Consider the following 27,535-nt stretch of genomic DNA (forward strand, 5'->3'; position numbering starts at 1 on the left):
TAAATGCTTTCAGATCTAACATGTCAGGGTCTCAGCCTAAAGTTCAAGGTGTACAAATTGGATGGTAGTAAAACAGAATGAGGATACTAGCCTGGCAGAGATACTAAGTTATTTACATGGGCACAAAATGCCTTCAGGTTTGCGCTGTCAGGTGCGGATGGATGGGAAGAGGTGAGTAGGCAAAGCTCAGGAGTGCTTCCTCTCTCAAGTTATTCCTTATTTTCAGTGACCCAGAAATTCTGTCACCATCCTCAGGAACCTGTAACAAAATATCCTTTGTGTTCTGTTCCCAAAACATCACTCTCCCTACCACTATTGTTTTGCAAATGCAAAAGAAAATAGCACATTGCCTTATAGTCTAGTGGACAGTATCCTCTCTGTGAAACGTCTTTTTTGCTGGATATCTATTTAAACAGATTTTCCTCCCTCAGCTGAGATAAGGAAGGAAAAAGATACATTCATGTTTTTAAGATCCCAGCCCAATTATTCCATTAAAAATTTTTTTTTTCCTTTTAGTATGTCTTCATAGGTTCTCAGATAATATTAAATTAAAAGAAAAAATAAGTCCCAAGAGTTTTTCCTCTCATGAATTACTTCTTATTCCTAGTGACCCAGAACTTGTTGTTCTGTCCTCAGAAACCTGTAACAGGATATTCTCTGTATACCTTTTCGAAAACAGTACCCTCCCCATTCCCACTGTTTTGCAAATGTGATACGCATCAAAGAACTACTTTACAGTCAAGTAGACCAGATTCTATCTGTGACATATCCTGGCCTTTTAAAAGAACAGTTGGATTTTTTTCTTCTTAAATACTGAAAATGTAAGAATTTCGGAAAGTACTCAAAACTATTTTTATTTTTTTAAAAAATTTTCTTGTGGTTTCTCTTTGAAAATACGTTGTTTTCCATAAAACGTAAACATAGAATTTGTAATTTTACTTATTGAAACAATTTCCATATTTCTAACTTTTTCATAGTTATAATTTTCATGATATGATATTTCATCATGTTACTATACTGTAATTTATGTCATGTTCACTTAGTATAGCAAATATAGGGAATCTTTCTGAGGGTGTGGAGAAAAGGGAACCCTCCTACGCTGTTGGTGGGAATGTAAATTGGTGCAGCCAATTTCTATGGAGAACAGTATGCAGGTTCCTCAAAAACTAAAAATAGAGTTGCCATATGGTCCAGCAATCCCACTCCTGGGCACATATATCTGGACAAAACTATAATTCAAAAAGATATATGCAACCCTGTGTTCATAGCAGCACTATTTACAATAGCCAAGACATGGAAACAACCTAAATGTCCATCAGCAGATGAATGGATAGAGAAGATGTAGTGGGGTGTGTGTGTGTGTGTGTGTGTGTGTGTGTGCGCGCGCGCGTGCACACACAGAGAAATATTACTCAACCATGAAAAAGAATGAAATAACGCCATTTGCAACTACATGGATGGACCTAGAGATTATCATATTACATGAAGTAAGTCAGAAAGAGAAAGACAAATACCATATGATATCACTTATATGCAGAATCTAAAATATGACACAAATGAACTTATCTACAAAACAAACTGACTCACAGACAGAGAGAACAGACTTGTGGTTGCCAAGGGGTAGGGGTGGGGGAGGGTTGGATTGGGAGTTGGGCACTAGAGGATGCAAATTATTATAGATAGAATGGATAAACAACAAGGTCCTAATGTATATACACTGGGAACTGTATTTAATATCCTGTAATAAACCATAATGGAAAAGAATATGAAGAAGAATATATATGTATAACTGAATCACTTTGCTGTACACCAGAAGCTAACACAACGTTGTAAATCAAGTATACTTCAATTAAAACACAAAAGCAAAAACACAACCAAAAAACCCAAAAAACAAATTTAGGGAATCTTAATTTCTTTCTGTTTGAAAAATTACAGTTAGAACAAGTTTTTCCTCTTAGTTAATTTCAGTGGGTTAACTAGATTAATAACTCTGTCATCTCTGTAATTCCTGGTACTTTGTCCTAGTCTCTTTCAGATCAGTTGTATCAGTTTATAGTGTCACCAACAGTGTATTACTTTGCCAGTTTTTTCACAGTATTACTGGTTTGGGGTATTTCAACTTTTTTTCCCTCAAGTAAGTTATAAACAAAAGTATAATAGAAAGGAAAAACTATCCACCCCTTAAATAATATTTATTGAATGCCTATTTTGGGACTATGTTAAGAATAATGCTGAATACTTGCAAGCTGTTTTGTTTAATTTAACTTTATACAAATCTTAGTAGTTAGTCTCCATTATGTATTCTCCTTTACAGATGAAGAAATTGAGGCCTGAGTGCTTGAATGACTTTACAGGGTCACCTAATCCTAGCTGATAGGCAGGCTAAACCAGGGTTTGAACCCAGGTCTTATTCCAGAGTCTTGTTTTTAATCCTGTTTCACTTCATAATCTATATATTTAAAAAATATTATTCACACAGATTTTCCATGTTTTTATAGTTGTCAGTTATTTAATGGCTGTATTCTTTCGTTGTGATAAGATACCTACTTTATTATACCATTTCATAGTGAATATTTGAGCTCTCTAGGCTTTTGCTATTACTAGATGATGCTTCATCGATTATTTTTCTGCATATATACTTTTGCATTTGTGAAATTATTTACCTCAAATAAATTTCAAGAAGGGAATATATAGATCATCTTGGGGTCTTACATTTGCCTCTTGTAACAAATGTATTATAACACCGCTTTGAATTTTGTAAGGTAGTCTTAAAAAGGTGTTTGGGTTAATTGCTACAAAGAGAGAAGTAAACATACTTTTACTTGATTATATATTAATATAATTTAATGTTTTTGAGTTTTCTTTGACTGTTTTACCCTTATTGATTTACTTAATGATTCTTACTTCTCCTGGTGGTATAGCCATTCAGAAAACAGTATGCTTTCAAAAATCAAGAGGCAAAAGAAGTCTAAAATGACTTCAAAAATGTATGCATAAAAGCCAAAGACTGAAATTATCTGTGTCTATTTCTGGGTAATTTAAAATTTTTAATTTGTGCTTTTATTTTTACAATCCTAATATGAAGTTTATTTTATAATCAGAAAAATTTTAAACACAACTGGTAGAATGGTTGTACTTCATGTTGAAATAACACACGAAATCTGAGCTAAGGGATCAGTTGTAAAGAAACAAAAACCTCTTTGTCCCTTTCTGTCTCCGATGCTCTAAAATGGAAATAAGATTTTTTTAACAGGTGAAAAAATGACACAGCTTCCCCATTTTTTATTGTCACTTTTTCTTTTACAGAGATGCTGTTCAGTTAAATGTGATTGCTACACGACAGCTTATTCTGCTTGCACAACAGATGAAGAATCTGGAAGTGTTCATGCATGTATCAACGGCATATGCCTACTGCAATCGAAAGCATATTGATGAAGTAGTCTATCCACCCCCTGTGGATCCCAAGAAGCTGATTGATTCTTTAGAGTACGTTTGTTTGAAATTTATATACATTTGCTTTGACCCCAAACTTTGGATCCGAGTTTTGGATCTATTTACATGTATCTCTTGGTCTGTTTCAGTTTCTATCTCTTTCTCTCTAAATCTCCACCCATGCTTATGTATACATTTACCTCTTCCTTATTCAGCAAATTATTATGTATCTACTATGTTCTTTTTATTGTATAGATTTGTACCTAAATGACTCTCCATAAAGTCAATGTGTAAAGTCAGTGTAGAGCTTTCACTTTTGACCAGGTGTGATGGTTGGAGGAAAGCCTCTGAACAACTCATCCATGGTATTAGAGTCTCCGTTTTTCCAAGGAATCAATCTTAGCTGCTAAGAAGTACCTGATATCCATGGAGACTAATGACTGCCTATTCAGTCGCAAGGTCTAATTTATTAAAAGATTATCCTTTTATCTTGCCCAATGGAGTACAGTTGACCCTTGAACAACACGGGCTTGAACTATGTGGGTTCACTTATACACAGATTTTTTTCAATAAATAAGTACTCTAGTACTACACAATCTGCAGTTGGTTGAATCTTTTGATGCAGAACCATGATACAGAGGGCTGACTGTAGAGTTATATGTAGATTTTTGACTGCGTAGTCAACGCAGTCAACGCCCCAACCCCATGTTTTTCAAGTGTCAACTGTATATCTGCAGAGAGGCCTTGAATCATTAGGGAATCGGAGGAGTCATGGTCCTTTAATTGATACTCCTAGTGTTGTTGTTTGTCATCTTTCTGAGGACTAGGATCCTGTCATCAATTATTACTTGAGAAATGTTTGCATTTGATGGATACAAATAGGCATGGCCAAGATTTCATTTGCTTCAGCCTTTACTTTCTCATCGAGTGAAACAAACAAACAGGATCAGAGCAAGAATAAATAAAGGGTCTTTTATAGATGATAATTATAGAAAATTCCAGTATCCGTATCTCCACATACTTGTTAATCCTCATATAATATTCCTGTGAGCTTTTTCCTCCTTTATTCTGTTTGCTTTTCGGTCTCTTTTCTTCCAAGGAATCCTATTCACGTTCAGCTCTTCAGTTACCATCCCCTGTTTTCTCAGTTGAATTCTTTTCTTCCCAAGGGTGCTACAGAATGTTGGTAGCTCCTTCTCCAAGTTTTCTTCTAAAATAAACACATAAGTCCATTTCTTTAAAGCTTTCCTGGAAATATGAGGAAGTGGACAGGTTTGTAAGGAAACTAATAAGTATGGGAGCTTACTGAGACATTCTTATGGCAGTTCCCTGGTTTCTGTTTTCTAATTCATTTCTTAGATGGTCCCAAATGTCTACCTCATTTTCCTCAGGTCAGTAGGCAGAAGTGTTTAATATCTCTGGGAACAGCTGGGTGTGGAAGTTAATAAATCTTTTTACTTTTTCTCTTATTAGCAGTTTGTATAGCCAGACATCGAAGTTGCTGAGAAAGAGCCTATAACCTTCTAATTCTATTATTTCCTTTCTTTGCTTACAAAGAAATCTGACCAACTGGCCAACAGATAATTTTAGGATAACTCATAGATTGGCTCTGTAAACTCACTCCAGTGATGAGGCTTACTGACTCTAAAAGTCTTTCCTCGATTTAGCTAGTTTGTCTTTTTTTTGCGGTACGCGGGCCTCTCACCGTTGTGGCCTCTCCCATTGTGGAGCACAGGCTCCGGATGCGCAGGCTCAGCAGCCATGGCTTACAGGCCCAGCCGCTTCGCGGCATGTGGGATCTTCCCGGACTGGGGCACGAACCCGTGTCCCCTGCATCGGCAGGCGGCCTCTCAACTGCTGCGCCACCAGGGAAGCCCTTGTTTTTTTTTAATATAGCAGCTCTCTCTTCCATTTTTCAAAGTTTATCTCCACTATGGAATTTTTCCTAAGTTGAGTAGCAACCTCCCTTCAATTTTGTTAGTGTTCTTTTCCTTCTACATGCAAAAAGTACTTCCACATACAGAAGAAGGTTTATCTTGATAGTCTCCATTTTATGCACCCTTATCAGTTAGTATGGGTATCATTTGTGCACTGATAGAGTACTTAGTATGCATTGTATTATAGACAGGAAGAAAAACTATCTGAAAACAAGTACATAATGTTTTGGAATTAGAAATTTAGACTGGAAAAGACTATAGAGATCACCTAGTGTATCACCCTCCTCTTACAGATTATCATAGTAGAACTTTTCTTCAGAGACACTGAGAGAATTGGAGGAATTTTGTGACTTCACAGTAGGTTGCTAATTGAACTTGTACAGCACGGTTCAATTTATTTTTATCATTTACCCCAGTATTTGTTAGTGTTGCTAGTGAGAGTATAACAAGTTTTAGTGCTTCACCTTCAATATTTAGATTACTAGACCTTTTATGTTGATTGTAAATGTATGTTCATTTAAAATGTATATAATTTACATGTTATGCTGTTATGGTGATTATACACAAATCTGTAATTCCTAATCTGAAACCCTTGGGGCCAGATGTATTTTGGAATTTATTTAGACTTTAGAAAGGAAATATAATCTATGTATTGTGTAATATGAAATAACTTCAACTGGATTCGGGGTAGCACCCCTCATCAAACACATATGAAGTATATGAATACGTACAACTAAATGATGTTTTTTTTTAAAAAAAAAAAAGAACATAAATCAGTTCTGATTCACTTTTGCTACCGACCATATGAGTTATTAAAGAACTCTTGGTTTTCAGACCTTTGTGGGTATAGAAACTGGATATAAGAGATAATGGAGTTCTGGTTGATATTTAATGAAAGTAAAGCTAATTTCCATTTTTTTTAGTAAAAGTTGTTGTCAGATCACTTGAGTCAGAGCAACAGATATGTTTGAAATATGCAAAGTGTTTTTTCATTTTATAGTAAAACATCCGAAAATATTTTTGCATGCAATTTCTTTGTTTACCAGGTGGATGGATGATGGCCTAGTAAATGACATCACACCAAAATTGATAGGAGACAGACCTAATACATACATATACACAAAAGCATTGGCAGAATATGTTGTACAACAAGAAGGAGCAAAGCTAAATGTGGCGATTGTGAGGCCATCAATTGTTGGTGCCAGTTGGAAAGAACCTTTTCCAGTAAGTTGTTAGAAATCTTTGTAAATAATTGGAATTGGGAATTTTAAGGCATAATTCTGTACAAAAAGAGTTGGCAATTTTTTATGAGCGGGTTTTGTTTACTGAACATGGCTTACTATGGCAAAGTTGTTTCCGTTTGTAGAAAGAGACACTCTTATTGGTACTTTTATTTCTAATGTAATACTGTATGTATACATATGCAGATCAATTTTTAAAATGTTAATTGAAAATTAAATCGAAGGCTATGGTGTTGTCTGGAGTCAAAGGAGACCATGAGTTTTCTTCATGATTGATGAGGGATTGGACTCTGACACGTCAACGTTTGTTGGAGTTTAAAATTATTTGCAGATTAGTTTCCCTTGCAGAGGTGAAGGAAATAGAGATGAGAATATTCAGATCTTATTTTATTTCATTTGCTTTTTAGTACCAAAAAGAGGCAGGCCTTCCAAGAGGTTGACTCCTCCCTGTATAGATTACAAGCTAAGGAAGATAAGAGATTTCTGTGATCTGCTGTAGAAAAGCAAGGCATTATGGTATTTGTGAATCCCTGAAATAAGAGAAAACATAAGAGATAAATTGATTTAGGAAAAACTTAGGTCTCTGTAATGGTAGTAAATGATAGTATCTCTTCTGTTGCTTTGGCATTATTCTGTTTTCTTCTGTTTTATTCAGTAATTTTGAGGAGGATTTACCATTTCCCTCAATCTCAGGCTACTGCCTTAGTACATAGCACAAAATCAAACTTAAACAGTCATCATTTAGCTAAAATATTTGACAGATATAAACTCCTTTTTTAAAAATTCTCTTTGCAGAGAGTTAATGGAAGAGTAGGTACGCCTTTGAAAACTATTTTACTTAGTCATTTGCAATCTCAGAGGAAGACTGCTTCTATTTAAGATGGGGAGAAATATTCTGGCCTGAATCTAGTCTGTTTTTTAGTTTTTAGAAGAAAACTACCAAGTATGTATGTGGAGTTATAGATTTCAAATGATAAATCTCTAGTTTCATAATATTTCTAAGCTCCCTCCCTTTTTTTAATTTTTGGTATTAGGGATGGATTGATAACTTTAATGGACCAAGTGGTCTCTTTATTGCGGTAAGTAAGCCTTTTGTTTTATTGAATATTCTGTACTTTTTTTCTGTTTTCTGTGTATCTGTATATTGTGTATATGTGCTTTGGCTTATATATCTTAAGGTGTTGTTTTTAATTTCAACAAAGGCAGGGAAAGGAATTCTTCGAACAATGCGTGCCTCCAACAATGCCCTTGCAGATCTTGTTCCTGTAGATGTAGTTGTCAACATGAGTCTTGCGGCAGCCTGGTATTCCGGAGTTAATAGGTATATGAGATGACAGTGTCACTTGTTAAATATATAGTAACTGAGATGGGAATACTAATGTTAAATAATCCCTCATAACTGATATTTATCAGTTTTATTAACCCATACCAATATTATATAGGCATTATCACTTTAAACTGCAAGAGTTGGTTTAAATAGGCGATGAAGTGGTTCCATCAGCAATTATTAAGAATTAACATAAATTCTTGTGTACTGCCCACAGGATGGACAAGGTCATTAGAAATTAAAAAAACATGTTTTTTTAAAAATCCAAACTAGAACTTGGTATAAACTTGGCGTATATAAAGAGCTAAAATTCGCAGAGAATGGCTTACATATATCAAATATGCACACTACAGCACTTTAATCAACTCATGGGCCTCCTTTTAAAAGGGAGTAGTAGCATTTACAGGTAACACCTAAGCCTAAACACCTAAGCTTCTTAATAACTTTTTTCTAAATAATAAACTGCCCTTATTTTTGAAGTCAGTATTTTATATCTTAAAAAGGAGGGATATGATTATATGAATATATTGTTTCTGGTGAAAGGGAACTCAATTCATAATTGTTTCAGCTAGAGCCTCTGAAAATGGGAAGGAGATAGGAAGAGCTGAGGTTGTTTGTTGTTCTTTTTCCTCGCATGAAAAACAGACACTCCTGCTAATACAAAGAAGAAAATATGAAGTCTATATTATTTTTTATAAATAATTTTTTTGGTAGAATAGGGAAAAAGGGTAGTGTAAATAGTCGTTCAGACACAAAAATTAATCCTTTAAAGGTAATATTTTAAATATTCACTGTAGAAGAGGTACCCATCATCCTCATTTCTTCCTACTTAAGTATCATGTAAGATTTAGATTGGTTAAGTTTAGCCTCTTTTTATGTTTCATTGCTTTGATCTTTGTCTTTGCAGACCAAGAAACATCATGGTGTATAATTGTACAACAGGCAGCACTAATCCTTTCCACTGGGGTGAAGTTGGTATGATTTTACCTGTGTTTTTGAATGTTAGAATAAATTTTAACGAACTTAAAATGTTCACTGAGTTTTTACGTTAGAATAACCCATGAGGCATTAAAGCCACCAGTTACCAATTTATTCTTATTTTAATTGCCATGTTAGAATATCTACTAGTACTGCCTTTTGGTCCTTAATAATGTTTCATAAATTTTAAAATATCCTGCTGTATATTCCTTCCTCATCCCACCCTTGTCTGACCCTTACTATTTCTCTGCTGCCATCTGCAGCAACGCCTATAGATACTCGTGGTATGGAAATAATGCTTTTTTCCTCCCTCGTGGGTACTCTCAATCCTGATGTTCCCTGTTCACAGGCAGTATCACTTCCAACTACAAGAGTTGGTATATTGTAGGAGATAGCTAGTTGTCCTAAGAGTAATAACTGAAGGAATTAGCAAGTAGAATACATGTTGCCAGAATATTTTCTATTACATTTATTAATCTGTTTAAATTCACAGATTCACAGCAGGTAGTGTATATGCTATGTTACTTGTTTTAGAATAGGAATAGTATAACTTAAAGGCCTACTTAAATTGAATCATTTTTAAGTTGTTGGTTTATGTTTTCAAATTTAAAGTAAAATGTATTTACAGTGTTGATTTAGTACTAGGTCTTATTTTACCTCTAATTGAACAATTTTTGTTACCCTTGAGGAGCGATTTGATTTTAAAGTAAATCTTTGTCTTTCATCCTCGGGTTTTTTATGGCATTTTTATTTCAATTGAAAGATTGACTGTTAGAGCATATAAGAAAAAGAAAATCTAGGGTGCTTTTAATTTTATGATACTTTGTATTCTTTTAAGAATTTTAAAACACTTTAATGAGTTAGGTTTTTTGTAGTCTTTCATTGTGTTATGAAGTTTAGCAAAAATCAAGTTGAGCTTTATTTTAGTGAATATTCCAGTATACATTTCCATTGAAGTATTAACATACATGATAATAGATTTGATTATTTTGATATTGCATAACCTAAATAAATTACAACAGAAGTTAATTTGGGGTTGTTTTAAGCTTGTTGATATATGTTAATTTGAGCAACTTAATTATTCACAAGCAAAGGATGATGGTTTCCCTTTTCTTTTTTAAGTAAGTACAGTAATAAGAATCTGGAAAGAGGAACAGAAAGAAAGAAGCTATCATGAGAGGTGAAATATAGAAACTGACATTGTAAACTGATGTAGGTAAAACATTAAAAGGATTTTTAAGAGTGAATTTTAGCAAAAATTCATTCATCTAATTAAAATTCATAAATAGTGGCAGTTCTAAAATCATTTGAGTTCCGCAGTCTAATACCCATATTCTCTTAGCTACTATAGAAAATAGAAAAGTTTGTTTTTTAAATGAGCAAACTCTTACATCTTTGTTAAAATATTTTGCTTTGTAAAAACATGTGTTTTTGTTTTTTTTTTCAAAACTTCATTACATGGTTATTATCAAAGCTGTTACACAACTTTTCTTCCTCAGAATACCATGTAATTTCCACTTTCAAGAGGAATCCTCTCGAACAGGCCTTCAGACGGCCCAATGTAAATCTAACCTCCAATCACCTTTTATATCATTACTGGATTGCTGTAAGCCATAAGGCCCCAGCATTCCTGTATGATATCTACCTCAGGATGACTGGAAGAAGCCCAAGGTAATGGTGACTAGCTCTGTCTTATCTGTTCCTCTGACTGTTAAGCAACCCATGCTTACGCTAAAATGCATATTAACTCTGTATTTGTTTATGCTTATGATAAGGCTTAATGGCCTTTTGTGAATGAGAAGACTCTTGAATTTTAAGAATTTGTCAGAAAAGCGAAGGTAGTATTATAATTCACTCTGTTTTAAAGTTTGGATGATAAATTATTGTCATGTGCTGAATTCTAGGTCTAACTTCAGGTATTTTTTCTGAATAACAAATAACATTCAAAATGCTTTGACGCTTATTTTTCCTACAGGATATTATCTAAATCATTCCTTCAAGATGAATCCTTTAAACCAAGTATTCAGGCGCCCCAATATTAAGTTGTATTCCAACAACTTATTGCTTCATTATTGGAAGGGTGTCAGACATACAGTACCTGCATTATTGCTCGATCTTGCACTCAGGTTGACAGGTCAGAAACCGTGGTAAGAAGAATAGCAGTAAATACACTATGTATTGGTAAGGTGGTGGAAGCTTGCTGGAGAGACAAAAAGTCGCTAGCATGAGCTTTACCTTTAGAATTACTAACCTGATTAATCACAATCACAGTCAGGATGCTAGGACATTTCTTAGAAATTAAGCATATTTGGGGAGACTAACTGTGGATCTCATCTGATTGGACCATTGATCCTCCAAAATCCCATAATATAGGAAATGTCCAGCGTCAAGGCTGTCATTGTTATTATAAGCTGAAATTGAGCCCTTCTCTCCCCGTTAAAAACTTGGAGGTGAGTTTTATAGGGGATTAAGGGTTGAATGTTTTGCTTTAAGTGGATTGTGCAGTTTTATATGAAAAAACCTAGGATGCTTCTAGAAAATTAACTGCTTGAGCTATCTCAGCTTCCTATTCAGCTTATAATATGATAATTACCGTTTTTGACTAATTTTTAAGGTTGAGAATTTAAAACAAAAGTTAACAAATGGAAAACTTTCTATTATAGTTGTTATGGCCTTTCTTTCTTTTCTTTTTTATTGAAACCCCACAAACTTAAATAAAGTATCCTACTGTCTTTACCACAATTATAGTGAAATATACTATAAAATATTTATTTTTTTAACTACATTGGCATTATAGTGGAGCCTTTGATTAGAGAGTTCAGGATTTGAGTATTTATGTATAAAGAAGATGCTGATTCCAGAACTTTCATCAACTGCTCAAAAAAATAAAAGTGAGGTATCTTCCAGTTATAGTGTATCAAGATCTGAGTTACATGTAGGGAATTTTCTGTGGATTCAGTTGTCCATTATGTTTCTAACCCTGTATGTTAAATATTGAAATACAAGAGAGGTGTTGAATTGAATAACTTTAGAATAGGTAAAGAAATACTCAGTGGAAAGAAGATCCAAAATACATTAAAACCATCTTCAAGTTTTCCTAGAATGATCTGCAAAGTACAGTATTTGTCATTGGGAACATTCTTTTGTGGCTAAAAAGCAGATGTAAATTTATGAATGATGGCAGTGATGCTGTCTTGATATTAATAAAGTTGTTGCAAATTAGAGCAGAACAATCAAAACTAGGTCAAAAAAGTAAAATAAGTTAAATATATCACAGTGCTTTACACAGAAAATGGGGCTTAGTAAACTTAAAAAATGAAGAGCCAAAGTTTATTAAATAATTTATAGTAGATGTTGCTACATAACAAGTCATCTCAAACTTAGTGGCTTAAAACAGCAGTAGTCATTTTATTTCTTTCAGGATCTGGAATTCAGGAAGGAATCCACTGGGCAACTTTGTCTTAGAGGTCTTTCATGTGATTATGGTCAGATGGAGCTGAAAGGGGGGCGTGCAGTGGAACAGCTGGTATCACTGTCTCTTCATGTTGTGTCAGGATCTCTTCATAGAGTCTCTTTGCAAGGACCAGTGGTAGCCTTAGGGGAATTGGACTACTTACATGGCAACTGAAGGCTTCAAGGAAAAGTGCTTCAGCAGGCAAGGTGGAAGTTATGTGCATTTTCTGACCTACCTAAGGAAATCATGCAGCACTACTTCCACCTCATTCTTTTAGTCACAGGCGAGTCACAGATCCTCCAAGATTGAAGAAGAAGGGATATAGAGAATAGTCAAGATCATCTTGTAAATGAACGGGTGAGATGAAAGGTATTGTTGCAGCCATTTTTGGAAAGTGCAGTCTGCTATAGTCAGGCCTCTGGTGCAAACAATTCATATTCCTCCTACATGGAAAATACTCTTGCCTTTTCCCCCCAAAACCTCTCTGACATCAGCTTGAAGCCAGTGTGGTCAGCGAAATCTGGTAAATTGTGGATGAAGCTCTTTAGGAGTGTTTTTTCAGGTATAGTTCCTCAAGTGTTAATCTGAAAACCTGTGAACTAAAGTGACAGGTTACCTGCTGCCCGTCCACCCAACATATAATAGTGAGACAAGCATAGGAAATACTTTAGACAGTCTTGTTCGAAAGAGAGAAAAAGAGAGGCATGCAGCAATCAGTGGTCCATAACAGTTCTGCATTCCAGCAGGGTCCCGTTTGATGATTTCTTAGTTAGGGCTCATTCCCACTCCCTGGTTGTTTTCTGAGGCTTTTGGCTCTCCCCTCTGAGTCATCCTTCTTTTCCCATAAAAAAAATGGCCTGTGTTTGCAACTGAACAGCCTTCGTACCCTACTTCCTGCCTGTAAAAAGTTGGGAATCTTCAGGGCAGGGATTGGCAAACTTTCTGTAAAGGGCCATATAGTAAATATTTTAGCCTTTGTGAGCCATGGATTCTGTTGTAACTACTTAACTCTGCTGTTAAATGTAGCTTCCACCTTGTAACTACTCAATTCTGCAGCCTTAGGCAATATGTAAATGAATAAGCATGACTGTGTTCCAATCAGACTTTATTTACAAAAACAGGTGGATTTGGCCCCTAAGCTCTGGTTTGCTGGCCCTTGATCCAGAGGCCTCTTTTCATTTGGTACTGTCTCTGTCCTTTTAAGTGTAAACTCATAGGATTCCTTTTAAAACTGTGTGGGTTTCCCTTGTATCTATTTTAAAACAATCCACTCCATTAGACCAAAGCCCACATATCTTTTTGAGACATAACCTTCTCTATCTTGGGTTCCTTATGAGGTTACTGTGGGATAACACCCTTGAATCTTAGATCCTTAGACTCTTACATCCTGCCTCTTAAACAATAGAGCTTATGTAAGACATGTCTTTAACATCTAGAGTGAAACTTTTGTTTGTCTGAAAGGTTCTATGAAGTATACTACCTTAAATCTTTCTGCGGTCCTAACAAAGAATCTTATATTTACATTCTGGATTTGATCTATCCCCAGAAGTTGTTTCTTAAAGAATTCCTGGCTGGAAATTTACATTCCTTCCAAGTTGCACCCAAACAGATAGTTCATTTTTTAAGATCATCTTTGAGGAAATCTTAGCTAGGTCATCGAGTTTATTAGATACATTTTCCATGTGACCACAGGTGACAATTTTGTTCTTTTAACTTCCAACATTATTGTCCTCACTTACCTTGAAACTCTCACCAACAGTTTCCTTAGAGCCCTTTTATTTTTTCCACTAACACTCTTGGTCCTTCCAGGTTTTAGCAGTGGTTTCCAGGGCCTTCCAGTTTCTGTCTGCCCCCTAATCCTAAAGTCAGTACTGCATGTTTAGATTCTTATTATAGCAGTCCCTCACTCCCAGTACTGATATCTGTTCCCATTATTTGTGCTGCATAACAAATCTTTCAGTTCCCATTATTTGTGCTGCATAGCAAATCTTTCAAATTTATTATCTTTCTTTTTTTAAAAAATTGAGATCTAATTGACATCAAACTTAGTATCTTAAAACAGTAATCATTTCATTTATTGCTCATGATTTCTGTGGGTCAGAAATTCTAGAAGCCTTTGATGGGGTGGTTTTTTCTCAGGATCTTTCAAGTGGTTGCAGTCATAGGGGCTGGAGCAGGTACACTGTAGGAATGGTAAAGGAGAGAAAGGGTACAGAGCAGCTGGGTGGCCAGGCATCTTTCTCTCTTCATATAGTCTCAGAGCCTTTCAATGTGGTCTCTACACGTGGACTAATTTGGGCCTCCTCACAGCCTGGCAGCCTCAGGGGGAGTTGGACAGCATACATGACCTCTGAAGGCTTCAAGGGTGAGTATTCCAGTGAGCAAGGCAGAAAGCTACATCACTTTTTCTTACCTCCCCACGGAAGTCACACAGTGTCACTTCCTCCTCATTCTTTTTGTATAAGTTACCTTCACCTCTTAATAGGGCGATAATTAAGGTGATATTATAGGTGAACATGTAAGATGGGAGATAATATTTGCAGCCACCTTTGGAAATTAAAATTTGCTACCAATAGGAAACATCAAATAAAGAATCTTCTTACATGAGGTTTGTCCTGTACAAGGCTTCCTAAGTATCAAAGCAGGAATGCTTTGGGAGCCTATACTGTAAAAGCAACAAGAGACATAAAGGTTTTTTATTAGGCAATATTATAAATGTTAAATATAAATATAGCAAATTTATATTAATTTATATGTAATATAAATTACATATTTACAAATATAAATATGTAGTTTATATTAATTTGTTCAGATATTTACTGAGCAAGGTACTGGCCTCTATACCTTATATTGGGGCCTTAATATAATGCCTAGTTCTGCATTAAACTAATGTCAGTCATGTCATTCGTGATGTCCAGTTTACTCATTTACATTATTCTGAGTACCAGCTAGATAAAAATCTGACTTACTCTATATCTTGACATAATTTAAAAAGTATACACATCATATGGATTCCTGGTTAATAGTCACTGGAGACTAAGATGCATGATATTATCACATGTAGAAGTAGTATAAATTATTTACTCTAGCTCTTGAAATGTAGTAGATATTTCATCACTCTTAAAATGGTATTTAAAAAAAATGTTTCCATTGTCTTGTTTTTTTTTTGATTATTTAGCTTAACTTTCTCCAGCTTAACTTCTCTGAATATGATATTTTTTTATCTTTGTGATTCTCAGTGGAGGACAATTTTGCCTCCCTCAAGGGACATTGGACAATTTTTGGAGATGTTTTCAGTTATCACAACTGGGGGATGGGTGCTACTAGCATCTAGTGAGTAGAGACCAGGGATGCTGCCGAGCATCTTACAGTGCACAGGACAGCCCCCTACCACAAATAATTATCTGCCCTAAAATGTCTATAGTGCTGAGGTTGAGGAACCCTGGACTAGGTGACCATTAAGATCTTGCCTGCCTCTAAAAGGTTGTGATTATTTTTTACAGGTTGCTGTAATAAAGAATAAATACTCAGAACATACATGGCAGTGTAGTCCCAGGCATCTGCTCTTACAGCATGTTTAACCAAAGATTGATGGTGCAAAGCTTTAAGTTTCTTTTTATCCCCCATAGTATTCAATCCAGAGTTTTATTGCTTGATAAGTATTCTGTGAACTTCACACATATATGACCTTTCAGATTTCCTTCTCCCCCTCCAATTTTTTATTGTCATTATGGCTGAATCAGTGATTGGTTTTAGGGTAATTCTGTCACTTGAATGAATCTGAAAATAAGACTAGGTGAGAATTGTCAGTGAAAAAGGAGTTAGGAAGAAAAACTTTTTAGTAAGATGTATGTTGGAAAATCACATTAACTAAATATGTGTATATGTGTGATTCAAGTGTACTATACTGGCTGTGATAGTGGGTGTTAATTACAAATCTGTTAAATCTTTTTGTTGTTTTTTAGAAAAAAATTGCCTAATCGCTTTTCTAAAAGCAGCATGAATTGTTTTTTTTTCCCTTCAAGTACTTTCTATTTGAACTATTCCTGTCCACATTTAGCCTTTGATGCTCAATAATTCTTTTTGTGTTTAATGGAGGTTTTATTTTGGAATTGCTTCCTTGCATGAAGTACAGTTTTTCTTTACATAGTCCATGTTGCCTCATTTTCTTTCAGTATTCTGGATTTAGGGTTTCTTTCTAAATGTATATGTCATCAGAATTTCTTAGCTAATGTTACTGTTTTGATTTCCCCCCCCATTTCTAATGTTCTAATTTTCTCCTATTTCCCCTGTTTCTGAAGCCCATAATTTTGGGACTTCTAAACTGCATATAATGCTATTACTTATTGTGGGACTATAAATAGAATTCTTTTAAAGTATTACTTCACACGTAATTTTTCTGTTTACCAGAGGTTAGGAATTTTTGGTGTGTGTTTTGTTTCAAAAAGTTCTTTCTTCCGTTCCTCTACTTATCATAGGTAATTATTATTGTATAGATGTTGCTTTTCTGGTTAGTGTTACGATATCAATGACTTATGGTGAGCCATGATATATAAAATGACAAATTTAAAGATTAAAGCCCTTCACACTTCTAAAAAGAAACAAAAAAAGTATCGAACTCCCTTGTTTCCATAAGGATGGATATTGGGGACTTGGGAAGGTGAGTGAATATCTTGAATATCTTGAATATTTTTTTCAGAAAGCTGTCAACATGAGTCATTGATTTCATGGCACGTCCAGACAATCACGGAACCCGTTAGTGTTCAAGAGAAAGTTATTTAAAATATATAGAGAGAGTTGACTAAATGGCAAATGAATATTTCTGTATACTTTGCTTCCATGAAGAGTTGAGATTATAATGGAACAGTATGTTATGGATTCACAGATAATCTTAGTAAAATGCAGCTGAACTAAAATGTGGCTTAAGGAACAAAAAGGAAAGGAATACTAATTGAATCCATTTATTTGCTTAGTATTGTATGTAGAAAATTTGAGCTTGAAGTATTGCATTTCCTTTGAAAATTAATTTCATATATCAGCAGAACTCTCTTTAGGCATTTACTGCTGCTTAAATTCAATTACTGCTGCTTAAACTTACTGCTGCTGTATTAAATTCATTTTGGATTTATAGAATGTTCTTCTAAGATGCAGAAATATTCTTATTTCCTGGTGGTTTGGTACACTTATTGAATTACGTGTTACAATTTTATTGTTAATGTCTCAAAATAGAAACTGTTTCCCTGGGTGGTGATGAGATTTTTCCCTATCTATGCAAATTATGAATCTCAATTTTTCTTATAATACAGGATGATGAAGACAATAACTCGTCTTCACAAAGCTATGGTGTTTCTTGAATATTTCACAAGTAATTCTTGGGTTTGGAATACTGACAATGTCAATATGTTAATGAATCAACTAAACCCGGAAGATAAAAAGGCAAGTAATTTCTGTTTTATATTAGAAAACAAGTAGCATACTAATTAGAGTATGCTAATTAGCAACCTGAGAAATAATTGAGTATTTCCCCCAACCATTATACAATAAGAAATTTGATCTATTTATATTCTCCCATTAAAGCTTCAGTCATAATTGGTGGTGATAAAGTTGCTTTATCCTAGAATTTATAATGTAAGTATGAGAGTAGCAGAGGTATTTTCAAAGCATGATTGACATGTTGATTCTCTTTTTCTCTTTAATGCCAGATTCAAAGAGAATTTTGAATTCTTTATGCATTTTCCCCCCAAACACTCTGTTTTCTTGAAGTTTTAAGGAAAACCTCTCAGAAATTGCTTTTGTATACTCTTTTACTTTTTGCCATTCCACATTTTGCTCTCTGTTAGTTTGAGACTAAACTCTGTATTTTCTTTTTAAGGTTACCTTAGATATTTGAACATGCATACTTAACAAAGTCTAAATTGAGCAATTTCTATAGCCTCTTCCTTAATAATATTTAGGACCATAAAATGTTTTAGCTCTGATTACCATCCTCATTAACTTATATGGTTATATGTTACTTTAGTTCTCTACTTAAACCTCATAATTAGAAATGATTATTTTGTTCAGTTTTACTGAGATTTAACTATATATTTACTAGAGTCTTTGCTATAAGATCTTCTCTTTAGGGTTATTTTTTTTTCTGCTTGAAATATATCCAGAATATGAGAATATGTTTGAGTAGCAGGTATGTTGGTAGTGAATTCTCAGTTTGTGATTATGTTACATGATTTCAGCACATTAAAGACAACTTTCTTTTTATATTTGTCTTATTTTCTTAGTGTTGAAAAGCCAGTCTAATTTGCGGCTGCTTTACAGTATCCTTTCTTAATTTAGCAAGGTCTAATATAATATTGATACTTCTACCTTTTCTTGGATAATGCAAAGGGTAACACCTATCTGCTATGTTGTTATGTTTTTTAATTCTGTATTTATGTTATGTGCCTCACAATCATTCCTATTGTAGTCTAGTCAATTAGTATTCATATAGGTTTACTGGCATAATTGTCCTTTTACTGCTCTTATTTCTTCCTCCATCGTCCATCCTCCTCTAATGATTCCAGACTTCAATCTGGAATCATTTTCATTCTGCCTGAAGAGTACCCATTAGTATACTTCTTCTAGTGTGTGTCTTCTATTGATGTCAGTTTGTATCCGTTTTTATTCTTCTGGGACTATTTTTATTTTTCAAAGATATTTATACTGGTATAGAATTCTATGTTAGCAGCTTTCTTTGAGCACTTGGAAGACATCTTCTCATAGTCTTTTGGCTTCTACTGCTTCTTTTCAGAAGTCAGTTGGTCAGACTAATGTTTCTTTGGAGGTAATCCACAGTGCCTTCTCTGGTTTTTAAAAAAATTTTTTCTTTGACTTTCAGCAGTTTTACTCTAATATGTGTAGATATATGTGTGTATATGTGGTATATGTGTGTTTTGAATCTTTGGCTTGGTCTCTCACCATTTTTGGAAAATTTCCAGCCATTGTCTTTTCAGATACTCCTTCTGTTCTATTCTTTTTCACTCTTCCTATGGGAATACAGTTGCACATATGTGTGACCTTCTCATAATATCTCATGTCTTAAGTCAAGTCTCCATTTCAGTGCACTGGTACTTTAGTGATTTATTTATGGTAGCTTTTATTTTTGGTCTAGAACTTGCTATTTTCAGAAATAATGGTAAATTAAATTGTGAATAATTTATTACACCAAAAAAATTACCTGATTGTGTGTGGAGGAGCACTGAGCAGTGTATAGCCCTCTTATTTTGTCATGAAATAGCATTTTTGTAAGGCTTTCTTTTTCAGATTTATCTACCCTTTTCATCAAATGGCCTACTTAAAGTTATCTAAATTCCTAAGCCAGCTTTCATAACATATTCTGTCTCTTGATGTCAATACTGTTTCTCTAGGAAAATTAATCTGTGTGGTATGCAGGATGTTCAAAAAGAAGAGATAGAGTAGACAGAAGGAAACTGGAAACAGGTGTATTGTTACATGTATAAAAGGAATACTTAGGTCTATTTGGACAATGGGATTTTGTCGGTTTATTTATTTATTTTTAATGGTGCAGGCTTCTTTCTTCTTCATGTACTCCTCTTTAAAAGCTGACATGAGTTTTTAGATTATCTTCTCAAATGTTTCTTTGTTTAATGGACGATATGAAATAAGAACTTTTTTGTGAATAGCAGTAACATTTAAACAATTAATACAGTAAATGTTTTGTAATCATGTCATGTGGAATTAGCCTTTAGAAAAAGTGTGAATTTTTGACTGGTTGTGAAAAAAATTATCCAAGAAAGTAACCAATAATTTTTTTGTTTATGTAGACTTTTAATATTGATGTACGACAGTTACATTGGGCAGAATATATAGAGAACTACTGTATGGGAACTAAGAAATATGTATTGAATGAAGAAATGTCTGGCCTCCCTGCAGCTAGAAAACATCTGAACAAGTACGTTTTTATATGGGTTTGATTTCATCTTGTCTTCCTTATGAAATATTACAATTTTTTCTAAGCTGATAAATTGAGATACTGCTAATAACATATTGTATCAATATTTAAGAAAAGTGGTTGCCTTTGAGCTGTAACTATGGTAGTATTAATTTAGCCTATGATTGTGGAACCTTACTATTTTCATCAGCTTATACTGTCCATTAGTAATAAAGTCAGGTGGAATTTAGTTTTAAATATCACTTTAATCTTCCCTTAATGCTAGTGAAGGAAGAAGTAAAGATATTAGGAGAAAATAAAAATATATTTTAAACTGGAGGTAATGTAAAGTTTCTTTTACCCTATTTAAATACATCTTTAGAAGAGGAAAAGAGGTATAATAATACATTATTCACTATAGAATTTTTTTCCTTGTTTATAAAATAGTTGTAATTATTCTCTTAGTCTCTTATAAAAGTAATACATACTAATTGTTAAAAAAAAAAACCTCAGAAAATAGAAAAGGAAAAATTACTATTAATCCATTATTCAGAGATGCAGTTAGTTTTAATAGTAATCTCTTTTATTCATAGTAATTTGTGTGTGTGTGTGTGGTACGTGGGCCTCTCACTGTTGTGGCCTCTCCCATTGCGGAGCACAGGCTCCGGATGCGCAGGCTCAGCGGCCATGGCTCACGGGCCCAGCCGCTCCACGGCATGTGGGATCTTCCCAGACCGGGGCACGAACCCATGTCCCCTGCATCGGCAGGCGGACTTCTCAACCACTGCGCCACCAGGGAAGCCCCCATAGTAATTTTTTAATACAAGTTTTATAACAGTTTTCAAAAGTTTCACATTATTATTCTTGTGTTTTCAACTCTTTGAGAATTTGTAGGGCAGCTAGTTGTATAGATGAGGAAATGGAGACTTAAGAAAATTGTGTTTGACAAGGTCGTATTGTATTAAGTGGCAGGGCAAACTAGAATACTGATCTTTGACTCCTAATTCAAAGCTCTTTTGTCTACACCCATTGTTTGTGTGTTGTTTGGTTAACCCTTGAACAACATAGGTTTGAACTGCATGGGTCCATTTATTGATACATGTAGATTTTTTTCTACAAATACATACTATATTACTACACAATGTGAAGTTGGTTGAATTCACTGATGCAGAAACACGGGTAAGAAGGGCTGACTGTGAAGTTATACTTGGATTGTTGGAGGGTCGATGCCCTAACCCCCACGTTGTTCAAGGATCAACTGTAGTCCTATATCTTTCACTGCCTGTTGAAGTTAATGGAATTTATGTAACAGTATTGCATATCTAAAGGATTTATATTCCTTTCTAACACCATTAAAAAACATCAAAAATGTTTTGAAACATGAGCAAGATAATGCGCATGTTGCTCTTTGAGAATAGGAGGGTCTTCCTATTTAGAGCAAGTGCCATGTTTCTTTCATGAATGAGGACTTGTCCAGTTGGCTTTTGATCCTGTGACTGAAGGAGTAAATTCACTTGTCTGACAACTTGTAAGCAGCTAAAGATGTCCAAAAAATGTTTATTTTGTCTGTAGGATGACGTATATGATGAATCTACCTTTTTAGATTAGATAGGAAGCTCCGAAGTGCAAGAGATATGTCTATTGTACCTACTAATGTACTTGCTGACTAGCACAGTATAGGGCATACAGAAGGATGCTAAATAATACTTGTTAAATAAATAAATTTGCATCCCAAATGTAGTTATAAAAAAACTTTGCATTATTCATTATTAATAGAGGTAATGCATTGTTTGATGGACTCTTGTCCAGAATGTGCACAGTCAGGTTTGTTTGATGTTTGCTAACTTTCTAATTTAAGGACTTCTAGTTAGTTTTTTTTTTTTTAATAGATTTGTTTATTTACTTTTGGCTGCGTTAGTTCTTAGTTGCTGCGAGCGGGCTTTCTCTAGTTGTGGAGAGCGGGGGCTACTCTTAATTGCGGTACACAGGCTTCTCATTGCGGTGGCTTCTCTTGCTGCGGAGTACTGGCTCTAGGTGCACGGGCTTCAGTAGTTGTGGCACACAGGCTCAGTAGTTGTGGCACATGGGCTTAGTTGCTCTGTGGCATGTGGGATCTTCCCAGACCAGGGCTCGAACCCATGTCCCCTGCATCGGCAGGTGGATTCTTAACCACTGTACCACCAGGGAAGTTGCTTCTAGTTAGTTTTTAAATAAGTTGCAGCTTAATATGGATTTGAATTTTGATTAGATTAAAACTGAGCATGAATTATCTGCTGTCCAACAATATTCTATTCTAGAAAATAGTATCCAGTACATTTCTTGATTTGCTTTTCAGGTTGAGGAACATACGTTACGGTTTCAATACTATCCTCGTGATCCTGATTTGGCGCATTTTTATCGCAAGATCACAAATGGCAAGAAACATCTGGTACTTTGTGGTTAGTCTGTGCTACAAGTTTCTGTCTTACTTCCGAGCATCCAGCACTATGAGATACTGAAGACAAGAATTTAGCATTAGAACATCTATGCATATGGTGGTCTAAATGCACAAAATGTAAAATGTACTTAAGTCATTTCACCTTTTGTCAAGACATTAAACCATCTTAACTCAGAGTGTGGAGTAAATTATGGAACGTTTTATGTAACATATGCTCATAAAAACCTAGTGAATACACTGTGGTATGCCAACTCAAATCTATAATAGCCACCAAAACCATGACTTAACATTTTGATCCCTGGGGAAAAGGGGTTGGGTGAGGATAGGAGTGGGGAAATAGGAACACTGACCAGTATAACTGTGCAATTCTGGAACATATTAATTAAAATATGCCTTAACATACAGTGATTTTCTAATTATAATATTTAGTGCAGTGGAAAGCATTTATTTGGACAGGAATACTAGCTAAGTGGTAGATATTTGATTCTTCAGTGTTTGATTTTTTTCATCAGTTCAAGTGGGTTTTAGTTTTGTTAAAATTACAACCAAACTATTTTCACCTCATCCTGTAAGTTATTGAGTAGTCTCAGACATGAGAGACACGTTCTCATTTTTCTTTCTCTGATTAGAGGTCTGATGCATATCATTTTTCTATAAGCAGTCAGTTGCTTTCATAATCAGAAGGCTATATATTATTATAGAGGCCCTACTGGATCTAAATGAGTTTGAGAATCATGTCAACATATGCTATGTGTTTTTAGAAGGAAAATGAAAATTCAGTAAGACAGTTAGTATCAAAAAGAACAGGAATACATTTTTCTTGACCACATTATGACCAAATGAAAATCCGTTCTGTGACATTTTGTTCATATTTTGAAGCTGGATGATTACTTGAGACTTTGACAAGCAGGTGTGGGTGCAGGGAGGAATTCACCATACTTATGCTCTCTGCCCTTTATAAATTTTATTAATAGGACTTTAAAAGGCTTATACTGTCTTTCCAATGAAAACTAAAAGTACATTACTATGGAAGAATGTATTTGCAGGTAGTCATAGCATTAAGAAAATGTTCTCGTGTGTAAACACATACTAATTTTTGACCTTGAGAGCTGAATTTCTTCCAGAAAAACAAAATAATACATAAAATAATGTGTATAAAATTAAAGAACTTTATTTACATACCACATAAAGTAGCAAACTGTTGAATGAGTTTAAAGATATCATTTATTTTTTTCTGCATGTGGTTTTAGCTTTTAGAAAGGAATTCATTATAGAAACAAGTAATAGCAAGAAAATCGATGTATATTTTAATGATACATTATAATTCCCTTTAAATCTTAATAGGTAACTCTCCTTACTGTTATAACACATTTGCTTTAACATATCAGCATAACATGTTCTAATTTAGCTGATCAAGTTGTACTATATTTAAATCATTAACAATGTATCTTGAATATGTTTAATGAAGTCAGTTCACAATACAAAAAGTTACATAGAACTTTACATCTTAATTTTCTTCATCAATTTAAATGCAATGTATAAGAAATTTATTTTGTTATTGTGAAAAAACTAAATGTAAAGGAAACCACCTTCCTCCATGCAGGTGTATAATCTTGAAAAGGAAAATGCTTCCATGTTGAAGCCAGATTTTCTGTAGTAAACCTTTTAAAACATTATTTTAAAAGAAATATGTATATAAATATAAATACATATGTATTCTTTGCAATGATACTAAAGTCTCTGGTTTAGGACCATACCTTGTGTAAGGTGTGAGAGACCATGGCAGTGTCTAAAAATGGAATAAATGATGATGCCTTTGATTTGAAGTGGCCCACAAAGTTAACTATAGATGCTCTATACATTGAGTACTGCATCTCTCCAAATACATTTCCATAATGTGTTGAAAACATGCTAACATTTGTATGATTTTTACACATCTGCTGAATATACTTAGAATCAGATGAATTGTCTTTGTGTCTTGCAAAAGAATCAGGTACAACTTTGGCAGGTGTGTGAAGCACATGGAATGTGATGTCTCTGAACTCTGTCAGTTCTAGTAATTGTTCTTGTAATCTAACTTAAAGAAATGATAACTGGGAGGGTGCTGAGGCCACTGCATTAATTTTGTGTGTTTAGAATTCTTCTGTCAAAAGAAAGCTAATGAATAAATTAATATGTCATTCTGGAACTTAAAGTTCTAAAATTAGTATAAAAAGTATATAGGTTGTTAATCCTCACCAACTTGACTTTAAGCTTAACTCAAACAAAGATTTTGGAAATCATTTGTATTTATGTCATTTGCTAGATATGGTTTTTAGTTCTTTTCTGATTGTGTTTTACACACAAACTCAAATTTTAACAGGATAGCCTGTTAAATAAATCTAATATTTCATTTAACTCATTTGATAAAGCTGATTTTTAAACATTGGGTTTTTTCCCGCTATTCACCCTTGATTCTTATAATTCTAACATATGCATTTGTCAGTCGTGAAGTCATTATAACTGTATTTAAACTTGACTTGGCAACATTAATATGTTCAAAAACTCAACACAGAGAAGCATGGCAATACATTCTTTGACTTAAGGATGGTATAAAATAAATATTTTCTGAATCTGTGTAATAAAGCTTGGAAGCAGGGAGGAAAAATCTTCTCTCCCTTTTTTGTGCTTGTCTGTAGGAACTGTTTCAGGGTTTTTTGCTTTTTGTTTTAAATGTAAATCGATAGTCTTTTATAAGAAATAAATAGAAGCATTATTGGGTGCCTTTGTTTGTAAACCAAAAAGTAATAAATGAATCCCTATATTTCCATTATAGTATTTATTGTATTTTTACAATAATTGTCCTGAAAATTACTCATGGGGTAATGTGGTTAGGATTACGGGAAACAGTTCTCATTTATACTTCTTACCTTTTTAAAGGTGTACTCATTACTTTTTATATCCTAATTTTATTGAATTCTAAATCTCTTACACAGCATTTTAGGGGAAGCATATAGGCAGGATGAATACTTTTTGTTAAAGTATCATTTTTATTTATTAGCTGGAATGAGGTGGTTTTTCTAAAAACAGTGCCAGGGTGTCATTAGGCTCCAGCTCCTCTCCTCCACATTGAATGATATTATATTAATTTATAAATACATTTGTTGTAATTTGTCTATTGAGTAAGTATAAGGAATCATTCATTAGTAATAGAGGGTAACTAAAAAAGGAGAGAGCTGATATCAGGCTGGGGTACAGGTGAATATAAATGTCCTTCCTAGCCAAGCTCTTCTAGGCTGACTCCAAGCTGTGACTTGAAAATATTAGCACTGACTTGCTCTATTTTGAGAAAAACTCCCTAATCTTTTGCATGAGAAGCTAGAGAAAGGAAGGTATACTGCATAACTTGATATAGAAATGTGTTAATTAAATTTACAGTCTCTGTGATAAAAGAAATATGAAATATTTTCTTATTGAATTAGTATTTTTATCTTGAGACATTTTCAAGTCATAGAATGAATGAATGCCTTTTTTTTTTATGATGGTACTCTCTTAGCATACATCTCTGCTACCCTTAAGATTCCTAAACAAATCATCTTTGTCATTTGAGCATATTTGTTAAATTATTCCTTTGATTTTTCTTTATTAAAGAAAATTTGAGTAACATTAAGTTTGACGTGCTCCTTTGCGAGTTGATGGCTGTAAGAATACATTTATAAAGAAAAATGTAAAGTGATAAATATGAGTTAAATATCTTTATGGTGGGCAAATAAGGCTATAATTGTCGTTTTCTTTCTTTTCTTTCTCCCTCTCTTTCCCTCCCTCCCTCCCTCCCTTCCTTTGTCACAGATCACATACAATACCTATACTTATATACAAGATGAAGAGAGGCAGGGACTTCCCTGGCAGTCCAGTGGTTAAGACTCCGCACTTCCAATGCAGGGATGCAGGGGGTGTGGGTTCAATCCCTGGTCAGGGAACTAAGATCCCACATGCTGTGTGGTGCAGCCAAGAAATTATAAAAAAAGATGAAGAGAGGCCGTGGAGATTTTTCCGAATTCATTAAAATATATAAGCGCACCTCATTATTCTCTTCAAAATATTTACTTTGAGATTCTCTCCTAGACATTTGACTTTGTTTTTTTATGGGGTTGAATTAGGTGTCCTCCAAAGATGCTTTGGAGGCAGAATTCCTTTATTTTCTGCTGTTATACAGAAAACCTAATTCTCTTTCTCTCTTTCTCTCTCACATATATCTGTGGAAAGCTTATCTTCAGTTTTTGAGAGCAAAGTGTAACTAGAAAGTGTTAGGTTGAAACACGTAAAAATGCTAATACTTGATGGTCTTTGAACTACAAAGATAATCTCGTATGACTCTACCCTAGTATTAGAGCTGCTTTTTTTGTTTTATTTTTTAACAAACACACCTGAACCTAAACATACAGATGAATGGATTTTATTTAAAATAGTCATCCCAGGAGAATATATATTTATTTCATCAGTACTTAATTTTTTGACATATAATACCTACTTCTCTGCTTTATGTTACATCTTTCACAGGTTTGTCATTTTCCCGAACTGGGTTGTTGATTTCTGGTTGTTGAGAGGAAAACCAGCTCGCACCTTTTACACTGTAGAAATAACATTAGTGAACACTTGTTGAGCACTCACTATGTGCCAGACACTACTCTAAGCATTTTACATGTATTAACCTATTTGTGACTTACAGCAACCCTTTGAGAAGGGCACCTCTGTTACCCATGTTTTATAGGTGTGGTAACTAAGGTGTGTAACATTAGTAATTTATCCATGTTACACTGCTAGTG

At 34.3% G+C, this 27,535-nt stretch overlaps 1 protein-coding gene across 3 annotated transcripts in view; it reads left to right on the forward strand.

The window, feature by feature from the left end:
* Nucleotides 1-26,379, forward strand: part of FAR1 (fatty acyl-CoA reductase 1) — a 73,792-nt gene extending 47,413 nt beyond the window's left edge. For all 3 annotated transcript variants that reach the window (XM_019948330.3, XM_019948328.3, XM_019948329.3), the window contains 9 exons: nt 3,307-3,486; nt 6,416-6,593; nt 7,645-7,689; nt 7,813-7,931; nt 8,845-8,912; nt 10,415-10,586; nt 17,676-17,805; nt 20,187-20,314; nt 22,629-26,379. In XM_019948330.3, the coding sequence (XP_019803889.1) occupies nt 3,307-3,486; nt 6,416-6,593; nt 7,645-7,689; nt 7,813-7,931; nt 8,845-8,912; nt 10,415-10,586; nt 17,676-17,805; nt 20,187-20,314; nt 22,629-22,791 (1,183 nt within the window). In that variant the 3' untranslated portion in view covers nt 22,792-26,379. The remainder of the gene's footprint in view (nt 1-3,306; nt 3,487-6,415; nt 6,594-7,644; nt 7,690-7,812; nt 7,932-8,844; nt 8,913-10,414; nt 10,587-17,675; nt 17,806-20,186; nt 20,315-22,628) is intronic.
* Nucleotides 26,380-27,535: the final 1,156 nt, after the last annotated feature.

The sequence above is a fragment of the Tursiops truncatus genome, chromosome 8, assembly GCF_011762595.2.
Source record: "Tursiops truncatus isolate mTurTru1 chromosome 8, mTurTru1.mat.Y, whole genome shotgun sequence".
Taxonomy (NCBI): Eukaryota; Metazoa; Chordata; class Mammalia; order Artiodactyla; family Delphinidae; genus Tursiops; species Tursiops truncatus.